This window comes from Nasonia vitripennis, assembly GCF_009193385.2.
Source record: "Nasonia vitripennis strain AsymCx chromosome 1 unlocalized genomic scaffold, Nvit_psr_1.1 chr1_random0013, whole genome shotgun sequence".
Taxonomy (NCBI): Eukaryota; Metazoa; Arthropoda; class Insecta; order Hymenoptera; family Pteromalidae; genus Nasonia; species Nasonia vitripennis.
Genome location: NW_022279601.1, coordinates 1,007,556 through 1,029,219, shown reverse-complemented (window position 1 = coordinate 1,029,219; position 21,664 = coordinate 1,007,556). Strand labels below are relative to the sequence as shown.

Genomic DNA, 21,664 nt, shown 5'->3' with positions numbered 1-21,664 from the left:
CATTGACGGATTTGAAACTTTTAACCGAATGTATGATGCTTTTGCTTACGAGAAATCCGGTGCCTAGAGATCCCCCACTCCCGGCCCCATACAGGTACGTGAAGTTACCCGATGCTAGTACTCCGCCATCTGGCCACCACGATTCCTGTATTGCTACCAAATCTAGATTGTACCTATCAGCTTCCTTTACGAGTTCTTTAAACGCACCTGCTCTGTATAGACTGCGAATATTCCAAGTTCCGACCCTTAAGTCCCTTTTGGTTCGGATTTGATCTTTTTGAGCCATGATGTTATGTTAAACCCGCGCGCTTCGGATCCTGTTCCGATCGCAGGTGAGTCCACCGTTCTAAAGGTGATAACCCCCATACCTCTCTAGAACTAAGTATGAGAGCTTTCCGAGTTTGACGAGGACAGTGTCAACTCGTCGTCAGACACACTACGGTTTCATTCTCGCATCCTAACGCCCCCCTGCAAGGCAGCGCGCCTTCGCTGGCATCGTTGCCGCGTAAGACCAGGTGACGAATCATTCTACACATCCCCTTTCGGGGTAGTTGTCATCGCTCCCGCATCCTCCTCGGCAGCAGGATTTTTGCCCATTTTTGTAATGTGTGATGAAGATAGATTGAGAGATAAGAGATAATGTGAAGTGTTTTTGTTGTTGTGGTGCTTGCGTAGTGTTTCTAGATGAATGCGTTCGATAGTGTGGGCTCATCACACCCACGCCTGTTCCTATCGGCTGTCCGCGGCTGCTTATTCAATTTATTCGCGGCTAACCTCTTTCTCAGGGGCTGTTCCTCTATCCGCAACCTAAGGACGCGCCTCTTCCTTCCCGCTCTTCTTATGTCATTTTCGAATTGAAAAAATAAAGCAATTTTAATTCATTTCAGACTTCTACCACGGTTCAATCAGAACATGAGGACTTAAGCAGCTATTTACGTAGCATCCTATTAGATGATGAAGAGAACCATGATCAATCTTACAAATGCCCAAAAAATTTAACGAAAATGATGAATAATGTTGATTTTATGCAGCCTATTAACGTGCCTGTTAATATAAAAAAGGAGAGTTATTTATTATAATTTAAAAATTTTGTATTACAAATATGTTACCCGTATCGGCTATGACAAATTTATTTAAGTTGGTTAACGTTATATTTGAAGCTCCAATCAGGCCGGAATCTAGGTATTCTCTTAATAAATCACTAAACTCGAAAAGTCAAGCAGAGTTTCATGCTGTTTGCCACAATTGTAGTACCTATATAGGAAAATTTGGGGAAATATCCTCTATAAAAGTTTGTCAGTTATGTGAAGCTGAATTAGATTTAGATAATGCAAGCAACACTAGCTTTTTCATCATAATTGATCCATCTATACAAATTCAAGATGTAATAAGTTTTTATGAAGATCATTATGACTACGTTGTTAGAGAAAGAGTTCCGTATCATGACCGCATAGAAGATGTGCATGATGGCAAAAAATATCGTGAATTTGTAAATTCCCTACCGGTAGAAGAGAGACATAGCTATATTAGTGCTGTATTTAATACAGACGGGGCCCCAAAATTTCAGTGCTCGCAATATTCGATTTGGCCTCTGTATCTGTTGTTAAATGAATTGCCTAAACAACAACGAATGAATAAATTAATATAGTTTGGATTGTGTTTTAATAAAACAAAACCTGATATGAGTATACTTTTAAATCCCTTTGTTGATGTTATTAATAAGTTAACTGAAGGGATTCCGTGCACTATCAAAAATGAAAATAAAAAATTGAAACTCTATGTACTAACGTGCTGTGTTGATTCCGTGGCCAGAGGCCCTGTGCAGGGTATAAAGCAGTTTAATGGTAGATGTGCTTGTAGTTGGTGTCTTCACCCAGGAGAATGGGCTGAAGGTAGTATGAGATACCCTTTATTAACGTCTCCTATTGTTCCTCGAACCCATACGAAAACTGTTGAAGTTATGATGATTGCAACATATGATAATCCTATTGACGGTATTAAATATCCATCACCTCTTATAAATCTGTCGAAATTTAATAATGTATCTGGTTTTACTATTGATTATCTTCATTGTTGTCTAGAAGGCGTCGCTAACCAGTTTACGAATTATCATTTACAGTCAATGAGTAAAGATGATCTTCAAGAATGCGTATTAAATTGGGGGCCATTGTGGCGTCAGTCAATATTTTTATTCGAGTCGGCAAATCAGACTTTACTAAAAGCAATTAAATGTTCTAAAGGTGTCACATTACAAATTCTAAGGTACATTAATATAAATCATATGATTTCTATCGTACAGGAGCGAGTATATCCGGATGCGAATGAATTAGTTCAAATGTCCTGTGATGATATTCTTGGTGTAAAAGTAATAAATTTCTGCAAATTAACAGAAATTACTTACTTCGGTATAGGTGATTGCGTCAGTAATGATGTACTGAATACAGTACAGCTGTCACAAAATTCTGCAAAAGTATTTTTTACAATGGTAAAAGATGGATGTCTATATGAATCTTCTCTGAAACTCAAAAGAAGATCTAACAATTCATTTGCGCAATTACGAAACAATACATTCATACGAATTTTAAAGTTTATTGTTGATGATCAAATTATGTTATTCGTTCGTCAAACCAGTAACCGGGTATTATCATGTTTATTTTGTGAGTTCGTTTATTATCGAATAACATCACGCGCCGAGTTCAAAGCTTAATTATTACCGGTAACTTGTAATCCGACTAAGTTTGATCCATACTGGGGGTTGCAGAATATACGATTATTGTTATTCAGAATAAACATTGTGTAATAAGCTTTATTTCGACACCTCTGCCACGCCAGGCATACTTGTTCCTAGACCTAGACGTTGTCCCCTTCTGTAGAGGTAAGAGTCCGTGGTACGAAGATCGACGTAAAAGCTAATGTAATCTGAGTGAATGCAATATTAATGAGTATTTTTCTTACCTTCAAGAGCTCTATTCAGTTCTTTTTCATTTAAACTACTAATATAACACTTATTTGTATTTAGATCAGTCAATTCAAAATCTATTTTACAACCACTTATTTTGTCGATGCACTAGCTTTTCTATGCGAAATTTCCAAGTTATAAATTAATAATTAATATTATACTAATAAAGCGTGTTACAAAATCTTGCAGGCACATTTGAGGTTATCTGCACTTTTCAGGGGAAATCTGTTCAGCTGAGCTTGGAGCTTGCCTGCTGTTAGTTTCAGAACGTAGAAATACAACGCAGAAATACGTTAAAGAAATTCTCAGAAAAACTAAAAGTTGCCAAGGTAGTTGAAAAAGTCGGAAGTAACCTATCGAAACAAGATCATTTTGCGAAAAAATCTGATTTTTTGGCTGACGAAGCTCCTACAAAAACCAAGCAAGTTCAAGGAGCGATTTAAACTACAGAGGCCCCCTTCACCGACAAACACGACGTACACACGCCCAGCTAGGGGGCAGAAACGACGATCCAGCAGTCAAGGACAGAACAGGAACTTCAAGAGGAAGTCGATGCACCTGTAAGTAAAATTGGCGGTTGAATAAGGTTCTTTGAAGAATCTTGGCGAAAAATTACGAATGACCCTTTTATTATCTCTTGCGTAAGAGGTTATACAATTAAATTAGGCTATAACGTAATTCAGCCAACACTCTGGTGAAAATATTAACGTGATTTTGTGATGTATTGAAATTACGTACTTCTTCCATGTAATTTTAATATGTGATTTGTGACGTCAGTTTGTTATCTATTGATTTCGAACGTTTCATCACGTAATTTTATGATAAAAAAAAAAAATTTTAGTATATTTTTTTAATTACACAAATATTTAGTTCTAAATACTTACTACTAAATACTTTTAATAGTACATTGTGCAACTAGGAGGGAAAATTGGATTATTTCAAGTGAATATGATGTTTGAGCACGAGTGCTCAAAACATCATCCGAGTCTGAAAAATCCGATCCCCCCTTGTTTCTTACCGTGCTTTTTCAATAAGGGCATTACAAAATTTTACAAGGTTTTCAAAGTTTTTAAAATGTTTTATAATTATAATTTATCATTTACTCGAGACATGGACTGTCCAATTTATCTCCCTTGGTGCGTATACTACACGGAGAAAAAAAACAGTAGCGTTTACTAAACCTAATTAAGTAAAGCAGTTCAGTAGATGCTACTGCACAGACTTCAGTAAAATCTACTTAACTGCGTGCGACAGCGAAGAGGGACGGCGCACCTAACCTAAAAAAAGTATACTAGTATGGTGTAGCGTGAGACATGAGAGACTGAGAGAGAAAGAAAGAGATATATAAATATATATGTGTCTCATCTGAGACGAGACACAAAGAACGTCGGATCTGCGCCAATCACCCTACCCTGTGCTTATAACTTCTGTCTGAGGTGTCTTCGCGGCACAGTCGAGCATGGCCTTCTTACATTATTATATGGCCGAATTTTGTTGGTTTTACAAACCAACTATGACTATGGCTATATGTCGAACATAGTAATAATATCTATCATGCAATTATTATTTACAAATTTTATTTAGTACTGAAGTTAGTTACCGAACTGTTCATTCAGTTGAAATTACGCGAGCGACTTTAGTTAGATTTACTTAATAGCCGTTACTGAAAAATTTAGGTTACATTTACTTAAATTTTGAGTAAGCGCAACGTTTTATTTTTCTCTATATTGAGGCTGATAAGTGCACGAATAGGCCACTTATCATGCATATGAAAGGAATGGGAAATTCGAGGACTTTTCAAAGTAAAGCAATAGTAATAATAAATAGTATAGTAAATAGTATATTGAAAATTTTGAAAATTTAAAAAATTTTAAAAATTTCGAAAATTTAAAAAATTTTAAAAATTTCGAAAATTTAAAAAATTTTAAAAATTTCGAAAATTTTGAAAATACTTTATATAGACACACACATCTATCGGATAGGCTGCAGAGTAAGGAAAAATCTACTCCCTTAGGAAAAAAAGACTTTTTCCAGAAAAATTTACTCCCTTGAGAAGAAAAAGTTTTTTCCTCCCAAAGGAGTACTTTTTTCCCGCTTCTAAGAAAAACTTGATTTTCCATTTATTTTACATGCATGGAAAGTGGCCTTTTTCGTGCACATGATGAAAAATTTTTTTTTTATAATTCTGACCATTTTTTGGCCATATTATAGACATTTTTCGATTTAAAAAAAAATATTGCTTTTTATTTCATAAAATAATTTATACAATGTATCTAACAATAGTGTATCTAAACGAGCATAAAATTGCCTACTTTTTCCTGCAAGATTTTCCAGATTGACCGTTCTGTTAAATTTTTATAATAAAAAAAGTGTTTTTCATTTAAAAATTCATATCTTCAAAACTAAAAGTCAAACGTTTTGAAAAAATGTATGACAATAAAAAACGATAATATCTATTTGCCTAGTTATCTATTGGACTAGTTTTCAAGCTGAAAATCGAAAACAAAAAAAAATGGGTATGTCGTACGATTACGGAAGTAAAAAGTCTTTAATTAAGTTGAAAATTCGGGAAAATATTGATCCTTTGATCACCTCGACTAGGTTCTTTTTGCAGCTTATAAAACCGTCTAGTTTATAAGATATAAAGATTCAAATTTTTTGTCTCTCACCTTATATACCCTGTATGCCTGAACATAATTATTTTTGTTAATTTTTTTAACTTGTTATCTAAAGTTTACAATGTTTTGAGAACATTTATGGTTTTATGAGGTAGAAAATGTCTGTGCAGATAGCTTTGTGTGTGTGTGTGTGTGTGTGTGTATGTACGTGTACCATCATGATTCTGGAACCACGTGACCGATTGTAATAAAATTAGACACACATATGTGCAAATCTACAGGAAACCGGACACTTTAGGGGGTCTGAGTGAACAAAATTGAAATTTGAGGACACACCTACCAGACCAACTTTTTTGGGTTTCTTATGCTACCCAGAACACGATAAACCTTGGGTTCCTGCGATTTCGAAATACCTATTCTTTTGCCGGGCAGCTTAAGTTCTCTTATGGAAAATCAAACATGGGAAAGATTAACGAAAGCTAGCCATTGCCAAATTGTAGGTACTCAATGTCTGGAGGCACATTCCAAAAATGTGTATTAACACGATCAAATCCGAAGGAAGCTTGAATTTTAGAGCTGGTGAGTTATAAATGGTTGCCTAGGTAAAACGTTATCTAGGCTTGAAAATAGCGAAAAATCATGAAAACTTAGATTTTTTACGAAAAGTCAGCGTTTTTTCCAATTTTTAAAGCTCTTTTCTTCTACTTTCGTTTTCAAAATTTAGATCAACGTTTTAATTGTTCAATCAGTTATATATATGCCCATCAATTATGGCTGTTTTTACATCCCATTGTTATAAACAATTCAGCTATAATGCATTTGAAAGAGAATAAAATTACCTACTTTTCCACGTTTGGTGCTCGGATCGACCGCTTTGTGCGACAGATAAAATGAAAAAGGTGATTTTTTTTAATTCATATCTCTGAAACTAAATAACCTCGCAAAAAAAATTATGTCGATGGGTCACGTGTCAAACTATATCCCATTAAAATTTCAAGTAAATTGACTACTTATTTTTTCAGTAATAAATCGAAAACTGAAAAAAATGAGTTTTTTTGTGCCTCGATTACGGACGTAAAAAGGCCTTATTGCACTTGAGATTTTGGGAAAAAGTAGATATTTTGTTTTGGCTAAGTTCATTACACAGCTTTCAAACCTATATGATTCGTAAAATATCAAGGTTACAATTTTTTTTTGAAAATTTTTTAATTCTCTATATCTCTAAAACAATGCAGTCAAATGCTTCAAAATTTCATTTGGTGATTCACCATAAAAAAGCTATCTGCTGCTAAAATTTTAAACGATTTCGTCGAGCGGTTTTCTACTAAAGAGCTAAAATGTAAAAATGTCAATTTCTATGAAAAAAAATTGACGACAGTGTTCATATTCTATAATAAAAAAACAGAGTGGTCTGCAAACTTTTGGACAATGAACCATCCAAAACTTATATTAAATTATGTATCAAAAACTGCCTCATACATTAGCAAGCAGATATATAGATATATTAAAACAATATTTTATTCATTAGACCTATAAACTTAGTTGGAGGAAGCTACGTGCCAATGAATTGGCAGCGGTTTTTATAAACTAAATAGTCAAGACTTTTAAAAAAATTATGATAATAGAAAATAGATAATATCTATTTCTTGTAAAAATGTTAAGACATTTTGACCAAAGCCGTTTGGTTTTAGTTCACATTTCCCTTTTACCTTTTAAAAATGCAAAAAATGCTTAGATCACCTACGACTTGACCCTCTGTAACTCGAAGAATATTTATGAAAAAATTCTAAATTAATTCATGAGATCCTTGGAACACTTCCGGAACATATTCCCACAGTTTTAAGACAAGACAATACTGTATATTTGAACAACATTTTATGTTTTGAAACTATAAATTCAGTTGAAGGAAGCTACGTACCAAAGAATTGGTAGGTTTTTTTTCTGCAGTAATCAGTATTTTAGTTGATATTTTACGTCTATTTAATTTTAATGAGTTTTTGTGTCTATTAATTTGACTCTATTATTCATTAATTGTTGTTAATTTTTATAAACTTAAGGGGCTGTCACCTGTCGGAGGAGCAGCGAGGAGCAGCGGAATAGTGCCGCCGCAACGTCCAAGTGGCGCTGCGGTCAGGTGGCAAAATCCCGACTGCACAATAAATACATCAGAACCGCGTATTTAAGAAAAAAAATCGCTATTTACCGCCCTTCCTTTTACCCTAAAGTAATAATAGTAACTCGTGCAAAACGTGGTATTAAGTGCATATTTTCGATGTAGTATTAGAATTACGATAAGACCTACCAAGGCACAGTGACTGTATGTATATCAATTCAAGATTGCCGCTTGTTCGGCTGCTCTGTTGCAGTAACGTAATTCTAATACTACGTCGAAAAGATGTACTTAATAAGATGTTTTGCACGAGTTACTATTACTTTAGGATAAAAGGAAGGACGGCAAAGAGCGATTTTTTATCTAAAGTACGCGGTTCTGTTGTATTTATTGTTTAATCGGAATTTTGCCACCTGACCGCAGCGCCACTTGGACGTTGCGGCGGCACCGTTCGGCTGCTCCTCCGACAGTCCCTTAAGTTCATACGTCAATTAATATATCAGCTACACTGATAATATATCAGCTACACAGCTACTGAGAAAAATCAATAAAGTAGGGATTACTATACGCCATAGTAATTTGTAATTGTTACTAATTATAATATTTATGGTAAATGTAACAATATTTTTATAATTTATACTTTTTTAGTAAAATTTTTAAAATAGATCAATTTATAAATTAAACCATCAAGTTTTGCCCTAATTGTTACTATAAATTTATCAGTAATAATTACTATAAAATATTTTGGTGCCTGCTAGAGTTTATAGTAAATTTGTGACAATGATTACTATATATTTTTTTCGTTGTACATCTGAAATTTCGTACACAACAGATCTGTTTAGGTGGTCAGAACACTCGACTGTCATGCCGGAGGTGCAGGTTCGATTCTGGTCGCCGTAAAAATTTCTTTCTTTCTTTCAAATAGCATTATAATAATAAATAATAATAATAAATAATAACAGCGAAGTACACTAAATATGTGTAAAATATAAAAATAAGCGAAATCGAAATTAAATTTTTTTAAATTTGATCTCATCAAAAATTACAACCTTTGGATGGTAAACTCTAGTATCTTAAGGAGGTTCTACCGGTAAAAGATTGACGGTTCAGAGAATGATAAGTTTGGTGAAGCTTTGGAGCCTGAGACGAAAATTATAAACATTTAAAGTTCCACAAATCCGTACATTTTGCTTTAACTCTTAATTGTATAACTGTTGGTTCAGATTTCACTCAATTTACATAATGTTAGTCAAACAACTAACGAATAATTTAAGTGCTTGTAAAAAATGGTTTGGAGCCTGCGAGCGTAGTAATAAATAAATAAAAGTTCAAAAATGTACACTTAACCTCAAAGAATTTAGTCAAATCAGCTTCTGTCTGAAACTTTTATTCGTAATTATGATAAATAGAATCGCTTAATTTGAATGTGTAATCATTATTTGTTGTATCTTGACTTAAGTGATCTCTATTATTAAATATATCCCACAAATAATCAAGAAATAAAAAGTGGACTTTGTTTTTACTAGGACCTACTGGTAACTACCTTAAAAGTCTGTAACCAAATAACTATTAAAAATAGTAAAAATTACTATCCCAAAAAGTAGTTTATATTATCAAATTTTTCTCCGTGTAATCAATTACATATACATAATAAATTATAATTCTCTCTCTTTCTCTCTTTATCTCGAATAGCTATAATTGTTAAACTAAGCTCTAAGAGACATCACCCTCCCTTTTTTACCCTATTTACCAACCTATATATTTGTAAACACGGTGTCAGTTCTATATTAATATCTTTCAAACTAACTAGTTTCATAAACAGCCTAAAAAAAAAAAGGATCAAAATACTATAAAATGCTAACTAAATCTAAAATTTGAAATTGTTTAATGCTTTTTTACTCCAGTTATGGCGTGCCATAGAATAATGATTTTTTTCAGTTATAGAAAAAACTGCATTCTCAAAACTAAAAAATTGCTGTAAAAACTACGCGTTTACTGCAATATATATGTACAAACGGGCTGTTTTCCCATTATACTATAATAAAAACAATATAAACGAGACATATAGTGGATTAAATTACACTGAGTAGAAGCTGAGATACAGCTGTATACGATTACACACACGCATCCGTACGAACATTTTCTAAAAACACTATTTTTCGACCAATAATGCTTCAAAATACGATCCCTACATCTTTTTACACAAACTCCAACATGTCTACCGTAAAAATATCAATTATATATATATATATAGATGAAGAAATCGAAATTTTCTAAAAATGATGTAAAAGTTTTGAAAGAAACTAAATACCAGATCGCAGTTCAGCATAAACGCCGATTCTTCGGAATGTATAGTACATTAAGCGACAAGGGGCGAAAATAGCAGATTTTTCCTGCAGGTAGGTTTACTGCCCAAGCGAATAGATTTTTCGCGAGGGCAGTAATCACCCGGGAAAAAATATTCTCGCAAGGGCATGTAGTATTTTATTCCACTTACGGTTGAAAAACCACTATTTGAGCTTAAAAAGAGGGACCGAAACGAATATAAAAAAAAGAAACAAGCAGGAAAATATCAAAATTTTGAAAATTTTGAATATATTATACAATTTTTGAAGATTTTGTAAATTTTGGGAGAAAATTTACTTTTGTCCCGTTAAATTTTACTTTTATCCTGCAAAACTAGTTTTTGAGAAAAATATGTCACTTTCACACCGCTTATCAGGGGCAAAAGGTGGATTTTTCGGTCGCGTGTGGAATAAAAGAAGATTCTGAATTAATTTTCTTCGCGGATAGGAATATAATTTTTGTAGGTACGATAAACCCTTTACTTTGTTTCTCTTTTCAAATCAAGTGTTTATAATAATGAAAAATCGCCATTTTACGATCGTTAAGATGCATAACAATTATCGACATAGACAACTGAACAACTAAAAATAATAGTATATTGTTGAACTAGGAGAGAAAACACGGTTGTTGCACACCGTACTTTTTATGATAAGTGCACGAATAGGCCACTTATCATGCATATGAAAAGAATAGGAAATTCGAGGATTTTTCAAAGTAAAATAGTATATTGAAATTTTCTAAAATTTTGAAAATTACGAAAATTTTGTAAATTTCGAAAATTTTCAAAATTTCGAAAATTTTCAAAATTTCGAAAATTTTTGAAATATTGACAATTTTGAAAATTTTTGAAAATTTGAAAATACTTATATAGACACACACACCCATTGGATAGGCTGGAAAAAACTACTCCCTTGGGTGGAAAAAGTTTTTTCCTCCCAAGGGAGTAGTTTTTTCCCGCTGCTAAGAAAAACTCGATTTTCCATACATGCATGTAAAGTGGCCTTTTTCGTGCATGTATCATGAAAATGCAGGTCTGCCATACATAATGTCTAAATGATTATTCAGGTATCGGTATTAGATTTGATTTGAAAAATGAATTATTTTTATGTTCAACACTCACAAGTTATTCTTCCACTTTCGAAGAATCATCACAAACAACTAAAAAATCAACTATTAAAAAACGCTATTCTTAAAATCTCATTAAAACACGCAACAGCGTGATACCATTACACGGTCAAACGTCCTCTTAAACTCTCATCAGTGCTCGCAGGAGTTCTATTTTAAATTATCAAAATCACTAACGCCGATAAGTACACAGCAGTTTGACTGCACATTCGGTACGCGATAGAGCCTGCACTGCTGATACTCTCGAGACGCACATCACTCGCGCGTACAGTTACGCGATCCGTGAATGGTCCCCGCATCGGATCGCTTCGTTCATTCAAAGGGATAACCAGAACGATTTTACCAGACGCGGAAAAGCCCAACAACGGCAGCAGCAGTCTCGAGGACTTACGAAGTGTCCATGTAACGCGCAAGGGAGGGATCGTCGCGCGAGAGGGGAGTAAGAAGAGAGAGAGAGAGAGAGAGAGAGAGAGAGAGAGAGAGAGAGAGAGAGAGAGAGAGAGAGAGAGAGAGAGAGAGAGAGAGAGAGAGCGCTAATGAGCGGCGACTCGGTGGGGGAATAATAAATCGTTCACCTGAGCGCTGGCCGCAGAAGGAGAGAAGCAAAGCACCTCTCTCTCTTGCTCGCTCGTCGGACAGGTCGCTCGATCGGCTGCTCGCTGCCATAGTGTCTCGGTCGACGTCGTACCGATCGCGCTCGCTAGCTCAGTTCAGTCAGGCACGCGAGCCGAGCAGAGCAGCAGGTCGACGCGCGCGCCCGCGACTTTGCAGCTCGGAGAAAAAGTATATACACGTATAATACCCGCCACAAGCACATCGCACGCTCTCTCGACTTTCTCCGAAAAATCTCTAGCCGTCGCCGTCGCCGCTGCTGCAGATACGCTCAGAGCCGAGTGAAAATCGGCAGCGCCGCTGCTCGACCGGTTCCGCGGAGAGCCGCGCTTTTCGGTGGATTCCGGTAGATAGTAGACTCGCGCTCATAGAGCCTCTCTCGCGATCGAGAAAGATCGCCCGCAGCATCGAGGACTCGAGTAGCAGCCGAGGCAAGAAGCAGCGTCGACATGAGGGTGCACCGTGGGATCTGTGCCAAGCTCCAGGGAGGATTCCTCAGGCGGTGGTGTAAGTCTCTTGAATATGCTCTATGCGCTCATTGATTTTTTTGCTTTCGTTTCGAAAAATCGCTTCGTTTTTTCCCCTTGTCTCATGCACGATTGAGCAAAGGCATGGAAAAGAGCGATCTCGCGCACACACCGCGAGAAAAATTCCCGCACGCGCTTTATATAAGCGCATTTGTGAGGCACCTTTCTACACCGGGCTCTGTAGCAACTTTACGCGACAGCCGCGCGCACGGCGCAGTCTGTAACTTTCGCTTGCAAAATCGTTGTAATCGCTGATTTTCGAGCCGGCTAATAACGTTATATACACACACACACGCATACGCGCGGATAATACATCGATTCTCGGACGCGCACGTGCTCCGAATGTAAATACTCTCGAAAATCACAGCTGAGAGTCGCTGCCTGTGTTTTCCTCCCGACTCGCTCATGTGTGTGTGTGTGTGTGTGTACGCCGTAACACACTTATACAGACGGACGGAGCGGCTAACTGTCCGTATACACCGTAGAAATACGTGTGTGTTTGTTGCGGTTATCCACGACTCCTTGGGGAAAGCTACGGCGGCGGCGGCACTGCTCGAGTAATCTGTGCTTTCGAGCAAAGACCGAAATTGCCAGCTCGTGCGGGATCGTGTAATAAGATTTTTCGCGCCGAGAGCCGACGGGTCTTTTTATGCCGATTGTTGCCTCCACTGTTAGAGACGAATATTTTCTACCGAGAGATCGGTAAACAGCGCGTAAAATAAACATATACTTTCTTCATTCTATTTAGTCGAACGAAAGCGTGCCTTAAAGCCACTCTTAATGAAATGATTCAGGAGCGTGTGGATTAATAAGGCGTTATAGAACACACTCTCGAAAGTTTATTCGTATGTATGTAGGTTCGCTGTTTGCCATGCGAAAAATCGTTACTTCAATTTTGAAACACGCGCGCGTGTACAAATAATTCCCGGCGATGGTTTCGTCAAGAATTTTCCTATACTGTAATTCGATGCCCAACGTGAAATTATACTGCAATGAAGGCGTCTCGGCGAAGTTTTCCCGTTTCTGCGCGAACTCCGGTGTGTAACGACGACTTTCAACTTTCTCGATTAAAGGGCCGAACTGGGCAGGATAAAAATCCCCCGATCCAAGTTTCGCACGAACGCCCTTGCCCTCGGCAGTTTCCTTGCGAAACGGACTTAATGACAGCGAACACGCGCGACGTGTCACGAGCGCGCAAAAATTTCAGTTTCCTGAGATGTACGCGCGGAGAGCAAAAACCGCTCGCTCGCGCGCGCGAGAAAGAGAGACTGTATAATCTGCTCTGCAGGCTCGTTACGGATAGAGCGAGAGAGAACTCATCTTATGAAACTATGCGGCCGCGCGCGGTTCGAAAGAGGATGTGGGTCAACAAGCTCTGCCTCTTTTACAGCCGAGATCCACCGGGCTTTTAATCAATACGCGCTCGATTCTACGGCCAAATTCGCGCACTTTCGCTGCCTTCAACTTCTGACTTGACCGCTCGCGCAATTTTCGCGTATGCGTCGAGAATAGTTGTCTTTCGCCTTGTTGAGGATTGCAATTCCTTGGCGAGAGCTGTCATTACGCCGCGCCGAGTGTGTACGCTGTACGAGCTGTCAGCTCGTGGAACTCTGTTTTACGATGGGACGGCGTTTCCAAGCGCACTAAACTTGAAAACACAGCGTCATTCCGAATCTCTCGGCTCGAAAGCTCTTAATTCAATTATCGCGCGACGCGAAAGCCGATGCGCGAAAACCTCCTGCGAAAGGCTGCAGTCGCAAGCTGATCGTTGACCCGCGCGCGCGCAAGGAGAATCCACCCAGCAAGGAAACGGGCAAGAAATGCTCGTGTGTGCGTATACGCGCAGCTCGTCTTTTATCTTTCGGTCCCGCGCGAGCGCGCGAGTTACGGTGAAAGGCCTCTCGAGAGTCGAACGCACGCATTCACGGATTCTTCCAGACGTGCGTATACAGTTGCTCACAGACGCACTGCGCTCGCTCGTATGTATTATAAGATAAACACGGACACGCGTGGAGGCGAAGGCTTTTCCCTGGGTAAACCCGGAAATTTCGTGATGAAGCGTGATTATGTAAGGGCGGGAGAAATTTCGGCTTCGTGCGCGAAATGATCTTTCAATTGTACGCAGAATTGGTGCAGTCCCTTGCGCATTACGCAACGCTCAAGGAAACGCGCGAGTGTAAGTAATCGAGGCTCGCTTCAAAGGACGTTTCGCGGACGAATCTGGCTACGTATAAGAAGGCTGAGGGGCATTTCCTTGTAGCTATATTATCCTATACGTATATGCAGCACGGGGAATGACTGATTGCACTCTAATTTTAGCATCGAGGGGTCTTATACGCATTCCGAAATAAAAAAGGAACGTCGGATCTACATAAATTAAATTTTTCTTTTTCCGGTACCTTGAATTTATAATCGATGCAGCGGGTGCAAAAAACTCAGCGGGCCTTGGGCGATTGTTATAACGTTTTTTCTCTCGAAACATTTCCTCGACCGGTTCGCTCGATTCGCACCTCGAGAGCTTTTTATCCTCTGTCCCGTCATTTCTCCGAAAAACAGATTGCGCGATCGTTGAGAGAAGAAGAAAAAACAAATGGCTTATCTCCCAATTTAATTCCATTGGTCGCGCGCGTATCTCGATAAACACGGTGTTCAGAGGAGAGACATAGTTCTCGCTATAACGGCACCTCCTATATCTGAAATGCTATAGAGCGCGAGGAAGCAGCAGTTTGCGCAAAGAAAACACGCGAGTATCGCTTCAAATTGACAGTCGACGTCCTGGCGCGTATCCAGCGGCTGCATTCCTGCGCCTGACCTGATTGTGCGCACCGGCGCGTATACGCGACGACTTTTTTGCGCGCAGATTGTAGAGAGTCTGTGCACACTGCGCACACGCCTTCCTCTGGAAATTTCAAAGTTGTCTCGCGTCACAAATCATTTTCTCGTTGTTGTGTATTACAAGATATACTGCACGAAACGAGGTTATCCGAGGAATCAGTAGCGGTGTGTAGTTTTGAATCGCGCGCGCTTCGCCGTACATCCCAATTACGCGCTCAAAAAGATTTTCGTTCGCTGCGGCAGAAGCGCAGATGTCCTCGCGGTGAGTTCATTGAGGTCAGGCCGCGGTTAAAGAGACGTGTACGTATGTATGTATGTAAGTACGCGCTGCTGCTTCGCAATCGTCGTCGGCGTCGTCGTCGTCGAGGGAAAAGATTTTTTCAATAAAAGAATTTCGTATGTGGCGCGCGATGTATTAATAATTTTTCAAGAGCGCCGTACATCACGATAGTACACGCATCCTCTCCTGTCAACCGCGCGGGCAACGATAATCGCCGGAGAGAGAGAAAAAATAAGACTACGCAAACAAGTCGTAATTATATCGCAGTCAAGAACGCGCCGCACGCGAGAACGGTGTCAGAGGTCGAAATTTAACAGTCACGTCGTCGCGAAAATTTCGTACTTATGTACGTGTATACACTTTGCGCATAAGCGCGCGACGTATACGAGACAGAGAGATGAAAGGAGTACGCGCACACGCGGTCGCGAAAGACTCTGCGCGCTGGAAATACTAATGAATTCTGACCTCTATAGGAGGCAAGTGCGAAATTATGAAAAAAATTTTCTTCGAACTCGCCGTCGATCGTTTGGCTGTATCGGTTTTATTTTTGGAGTTTGTTCACGAAAGCTCGTTAAAAGACGATTTCGACGCGGGCTGTATAATCTCGTTTAATGCGTGTTGGGACAATAATGTCATTCACGCCACAACAATGCCAACAATATTTATAGGCTCTGCGCTCAAAAAACAGGCGATTCCGTATGCTCTTAACGGCCGGCGATTCCATTGTCTTTCTAAAACGTCCGTTATTCCACGACGCGCGAATTTAAAAATTAAAAAGTCACTTCGCCGATAATACGAACCGTCCCGTCACGAATGACCATCATCATCGCATCCCGAGTCAATAGTGAGAGTGAGTCACCGGCGATAAAGCCGCGGAAGGGCACGGACGCGCGCGAGTCTATTTTGAAATTTTCCACTTTCTACACATTTCGCCGGGCACAATTACCTCGGTCGTGTCGGTCGATCGGTCAGCCGAGCGCCGGAAAACGAGCGTAAGCCGCTGCTCCTGCTGCCTGTGTTCGCCGGAATCGATTGTAGATCGGCGGGTTGCTAAACGAAAGTGAAAGACACGGCTGGACACAGCTCGAGCTCGCTCGATATTGCGCGCGAAATGGGAAAAGTCGCTGGCCTGCGTCTCCCTCCTTCCCGCGCCGTTGCATATAACAGCCTTCGGCAATGTCGTCGCTTTTTTGCTCGTCGCACGGTAAATACACCGTGTCCGTGGATTCTCTATTTTTGGAGGTGGGTCGCTGGAGCTCTGAAAATTCAGCCGAGCTTGGCTCTCAACGAACAATCGTTTGGAAGAAAAGAAATCGGTCGCATGAATGAATCAGTGAGTTAGCGCGCGCACGCGTGTGTAGTAAAAGTCGGCGAGTCTGGCTTGCGATAACGCCAAATGACAAGCATTTTAATAACCCTGCCCCGGCATAGTTTCGTTCAATTTATAAATCGCGCTTTCTTTCCCTACCCGAGAGAGCCGCCAATATAAGCGCGCGACTCTCGCATTTCGCCCATAAGTCCGTATGTTATTCTTACAACACTATATACATATAATACGAGAGCGAGTGATATAAGTACGCCGATATTGCGGAATTTCCCCGTTTTCTAATGCAAAATACACTCGTATGCTGGACCTCGTGTGTACGAGACGAATCTCCTCGCGCCGGATTTGCGAAACGATCGTGTAGTCGAACGAAAATATCAAGTCGAAATATGGCTGCAGTGTAGTACATACGTACACATAAAATCATTGTGCAACACGCACATTTCGTACACACACATACCACTTGTACGCGACGAGCTACTCGAAGGTCAGCGCGTTCCTTCGTATACATATTATGCGCGCGGCTTCTTTTCGCAATTATATTCATTATTATTGTTTTCGCGCGTGCGACGACCACCGCGTGCGCGCATAACGCGTAATGCGCAAGTGCGGGCTTTTATTCGGAAAATTGCAGAGGACTAAGTAGATCGACACGCGAACGGCTCTCGACACCTACGCGCGACAGGGGAATTAATGAACGGTCATTATTCGCCGGGATGGGCTTGTATTATTATGGGAAAGATAGGCGGACACGCAAACTGTGTGTGTCGCCGACTTTTGTTTTGTTCGAAATTACACCGTGAAGAGCGGAAATCGGTGTTTCCGCATACCGATATGTCCCGTGACATTAAGCTGCGCTTTAGTCGATTGTAAACGAGGGAAAATCGAATGTATCGGGAGATTTTTTTTAAGGAAAACAATTTCCGTAACTTGTTTCGTTTGCGCAGTTTAACACACGCACATAGCTTAGAAATTTACAGAAGACCGCGTGATGAATGGGTAAACTTTATGTAACGCTGTGGACTTTAGCCTTTTGTTGGTTTGACCGATTCTTTCAAAAGAAAAATCGTTAAGTGGAAACAAAGCAAACGTATACCTAGGAGTTGTACCAGAGGCTCATTTGACTAAGAGGAAAGTAGATTACCGCGTAACGCTAGTATAAAGTTCTGCTACCGATTGTTTACTCGTAATATTTGACGAAAGTTTGCGACTTCTTGTACAGACGTCGTCGCGGTGTGTATAATTTAGAATTTCAGACAGAATCCTCATTCTTTCTCCTTCGCAGTGCCTAAACCAACACGACTGGGTAAAAGTGAAATTTCTGACCTTCGCTCTATGAGAGCATTCTCGCACTTTCGTCTCATCTTGCAACAATTCTGGACGGTCCAGATCTTGCAAAAACTCACGAAGCGTCATCGCGCAACAATTATCGAATCTCGTTGCATAAAGAAAACACGAACTAGATTAACCCCGTACAGCGAACGTGCCTTGGATAAATTAATCGAAGAGAGAAAAAAGTCAGCGCAGCACGTAAGCCGATCTCGGCAATTGATTCCCAAGAGCTCGCACAACCACAATGCGATTTCGAGAGTTAGGCACACACACGTATAATACAGGCAAAGAGTCCATATTTCAACAATGACGAATTACACACTTACAAAGCTGGCGCTGCGGTCTTGAAAGGCGAGCACAGCTTGTTACGCCAGAATTTTAGGCGGTTTAGAAAGTCTTTCCCTGAGAGCGATAACGGAAAAGGTCTTCGCCTCTTGGGCACTTTTGCTCGTCTGGCTTTATGAAATAACTTTTTCTCATAAGCATCGTCGTCGTGCCCGATCTTATCGCGAGTATGTGGGAAACTTGGAATTCACTTGCTACGACTCTTGAATTTTTGATTAATATATAGAACTTCTTCTCTCTTCTTCTTCTTGCTCCTCTTGCTTTCCACTGGCTCGTTTCCTGCTCGGCTGCTCTCTCGTAATTAAATTATTATGTGATACTTTTTTCTGAGGATAACTCAACCTAGCAGTTCTTTTATTTTCTCGCAAATAAGTTTTAGAGGAATCCGCGCACGTGATGCGAAGCCACTTTGCGGTCGGCCAGACTGTGTAACGGTGAAAAATAGTTTAAAAGAATAAATCTTCGGCAAACACGGAGATAATCGAAAAGCAATCGAATGAATCACGAATATTTGCGCAATGCAGCCGAAGATTTTGCGAGCCTTGTGAATTACAAAGTTTAATTAGTTATTCATCGAGTAGAGTCGAGAGAGATGATTCCTCGAACTTCGTCAGCGCGCGTGCTATACCAAAAAGAGGAGAAAAAAGAATCTCTTCTGACGCAAAGGAAGCTACACTTATTAGTTCGTTTGAGTATTTTAAATAAATTCAGTCTGCTCGGCTGTGCGCATTTTCTCACGCGATTCTCTTGTGCCGATCGAGTGTATTATGGATTGAAAGAGCTATAATTGTTCAACGTGATAGTCCACGTTCGGAAGTCGGAGGGAAAAAATATAAATTTTCTACACATGCACTGTTTTGTCGAATTATTATTAAACGACATAATCGTTTGACCCGATCTATATTTATTCGCGTCACTCGAATTACGTACGAGCAAATAAACAAAGTTGCGAAAAAAATCTCTGTCCAGCCTAGACACGACACACTTCCTGCACATAAAGTACACGAAAGAAAGTATAGAAATAAATTTCGTGGCGATACTCCGGAAACCCGGCTTTTGCCGTCAGTCACAAACGTCAGAAGGTAAAATTGTTTACGCGCATTACTTAACGCCGCGCGCACTTTTCATAATCGATGTAACGAGAAATCGAAGCTCGGCACTTTTCGCTCCCAACGACAACAAGCAGCTGCATCGCGCGTACAGCTCTGTATACAGTATACGTACACGAGCCTTGTAATATCGAGCTCTTTCGCGACTCGAATTACGTTCGCCGCCGCTGTTGCGCTTTCGCAATGCAATTCGCGAGGAATTCGCGCGCAAAATACGTCCCCGAGATTTTAAATACCCGCGCGTGCAATTAACGCTGCGCACTGTACTGTACACACTGCTGCACCTGCGCGATCGGGCTATTTGCATGCGTCTTGACTGCCTAAAACGATTGTTGCACTTTCACATTCTTGACCACGAGTGTGTGTGTGTATGTGTGTGTGTGAGTGTGTTTAATGTACATAGGTACGGATGAAGCCGGAAAAGTTCACGGCTGAGCGCGCGTATACGAAGTTTTATTATTTCGAAGTTTACGATATGGCCATGCGGGACGAGAAAGAGTTTTGGCTGCCAAGGCCGAAACTCGAGAGTTATTATTATGAATTATTGAGCCGGAGAGAAAAATTGACCCTTCACCGCGCGCGACTGTACAGTGAAATATGAAAGGATCGTTAAGTTTCGTCGTTGCGCTTTTCTGGACTTTGAATAGGGTACTATATATAATAGTTCGTTTGGTCTCTTTGGCAAGACAAACTCACTCCGTATGCATTCTGATGAGCGGCCGATTTCGGTGGAGGTCAAATTCCTTCCTTAATTTAAATTTAATGTTCGTTTTACTATATCTATAAATGCAACGATGTGAAATTAAGCCTAGTTTTTTTTCTCTCTCTTGATCGTCGCCGATCGATTCATTTTCGTACGATCTTTTATTAATTGGCGCTTTGGCGACGATTTGATTGTGCAAACGATCGGCGCGTTAAGAGCTCTATTATTCTAAGAGCAACGAGGAAACATTCTAGGATGAATTTATTCAAGGAGAGTTTCGTCGTGAGAGATCTGTTTCAGGTTGAATTTGCATCTATTAAAAAAAAAAAAAAAAAATAAATAAATAAAAAAATAAACATGATTATACCGACTCGCGTGTCATATCTAACGATAAAGAAAATATAGTCAAGACAAAAGCGTCCGCGCGGCGATCGTTTATCACTAATGTGAAGAAAAATAAGAAGATACACGCGTTTTTCTCCTTGTTGGCTTTGTCATTTGCACTGCATCTCAAGGATGTATATTATTAAAAGTTCAACTTAATCGCAGTTCGTTAGACGATAATTAAGAGCATTAGCTCGGCTTATGGACGTCGATATGTCGGACGAAAATACACGCGCTGGTGCGGCGAGCTCGCGTTGCGTGTTATACTCATTTTCGAGCTTTACGAATTCATGATGGCTGCATCGAAGGGACACGGTGCAGGAAGTCGTTAGCATAGCACCGAAGGCCTCTCGAGGTTGTAAAATTTTTTAGCCAAACGCTCGTACGTTTTCCTCGGAAAATGCGGTCTGACCGCTGTTACCAGAGCCGGTGAATAATAGTGTCACTCGATACGCTTTGCATATAAATGCCATTATAGCTGTCATTCAAAATTCAACGCATTGCGGAAAGCCGAGTGCCTAATGCATTCATTTATGTTAAAAGCATCGCCACTGCCAAGCGCGTATGTTGAAGGAAATTCGCTTTTTTTTCAGCGTCGTCGTATACGTAAAGTGTGACGAGAAAAAGTATAATCGGATGCAAAACGTGTTGAAGAAGTTGCTCGTAAATGGCGTGAGAATATAACGCGCGTGTCTCGCATTTTTTTTTGTAATTACGTCGAGACGTTCTCCGGGATATCACCTGTGGGCTCGTGGACGTGCAGAAATCAATCAGTGCGTTGATTTTTATAGATAATTTCATCGAAGACATTTCTTCGGATTATAGTCATCCGACAAGTATGTCATCGATGTTGTTTGAAAAAATAGGTGCTACATGAATTTCTTCACATTGTTGGAATAAATAGTTCATTAGGTGAAATGGATTGTTCATTAAGAATCCATCATCGAATAATGCGGCTCTCGCGTAACAGCCTGACTCATGATACAGAAAAATTGCAGTCTCCGCGTGGGACAGGAGAAAATTATATAGGCTCATATATAGACATGTTGCCAAGC

At 39.8% G+C, this 21,664-nt stretch overlaps 1 protein-coding gene across 1 annotated transcript in view; it reads left to right on the top strand.

Annotated features, from left to right (window-relative positions):
* Positions 1–11,748: 11,748 nt before the first annotated feature.
* LOC100116244 (epithelial membrane protein) overlaps positions 11,749–21,664 on the top strand; it is a 33,493-nt gene continuing 23,577 nt past the window's right edge. Inside the window, exon 1 of the mRNA XM_001600728.6 lies at positions 11,749–12,277. Within this exon, the coding sequence (XP_001600778.2) occupies positions 12,220–12,277 (58 nt within the window). The 5' untranslated portion in view covers positions 11,749–12,219. The remainder of the gene's footprint in view (positions 12,278–21,664) is intronic.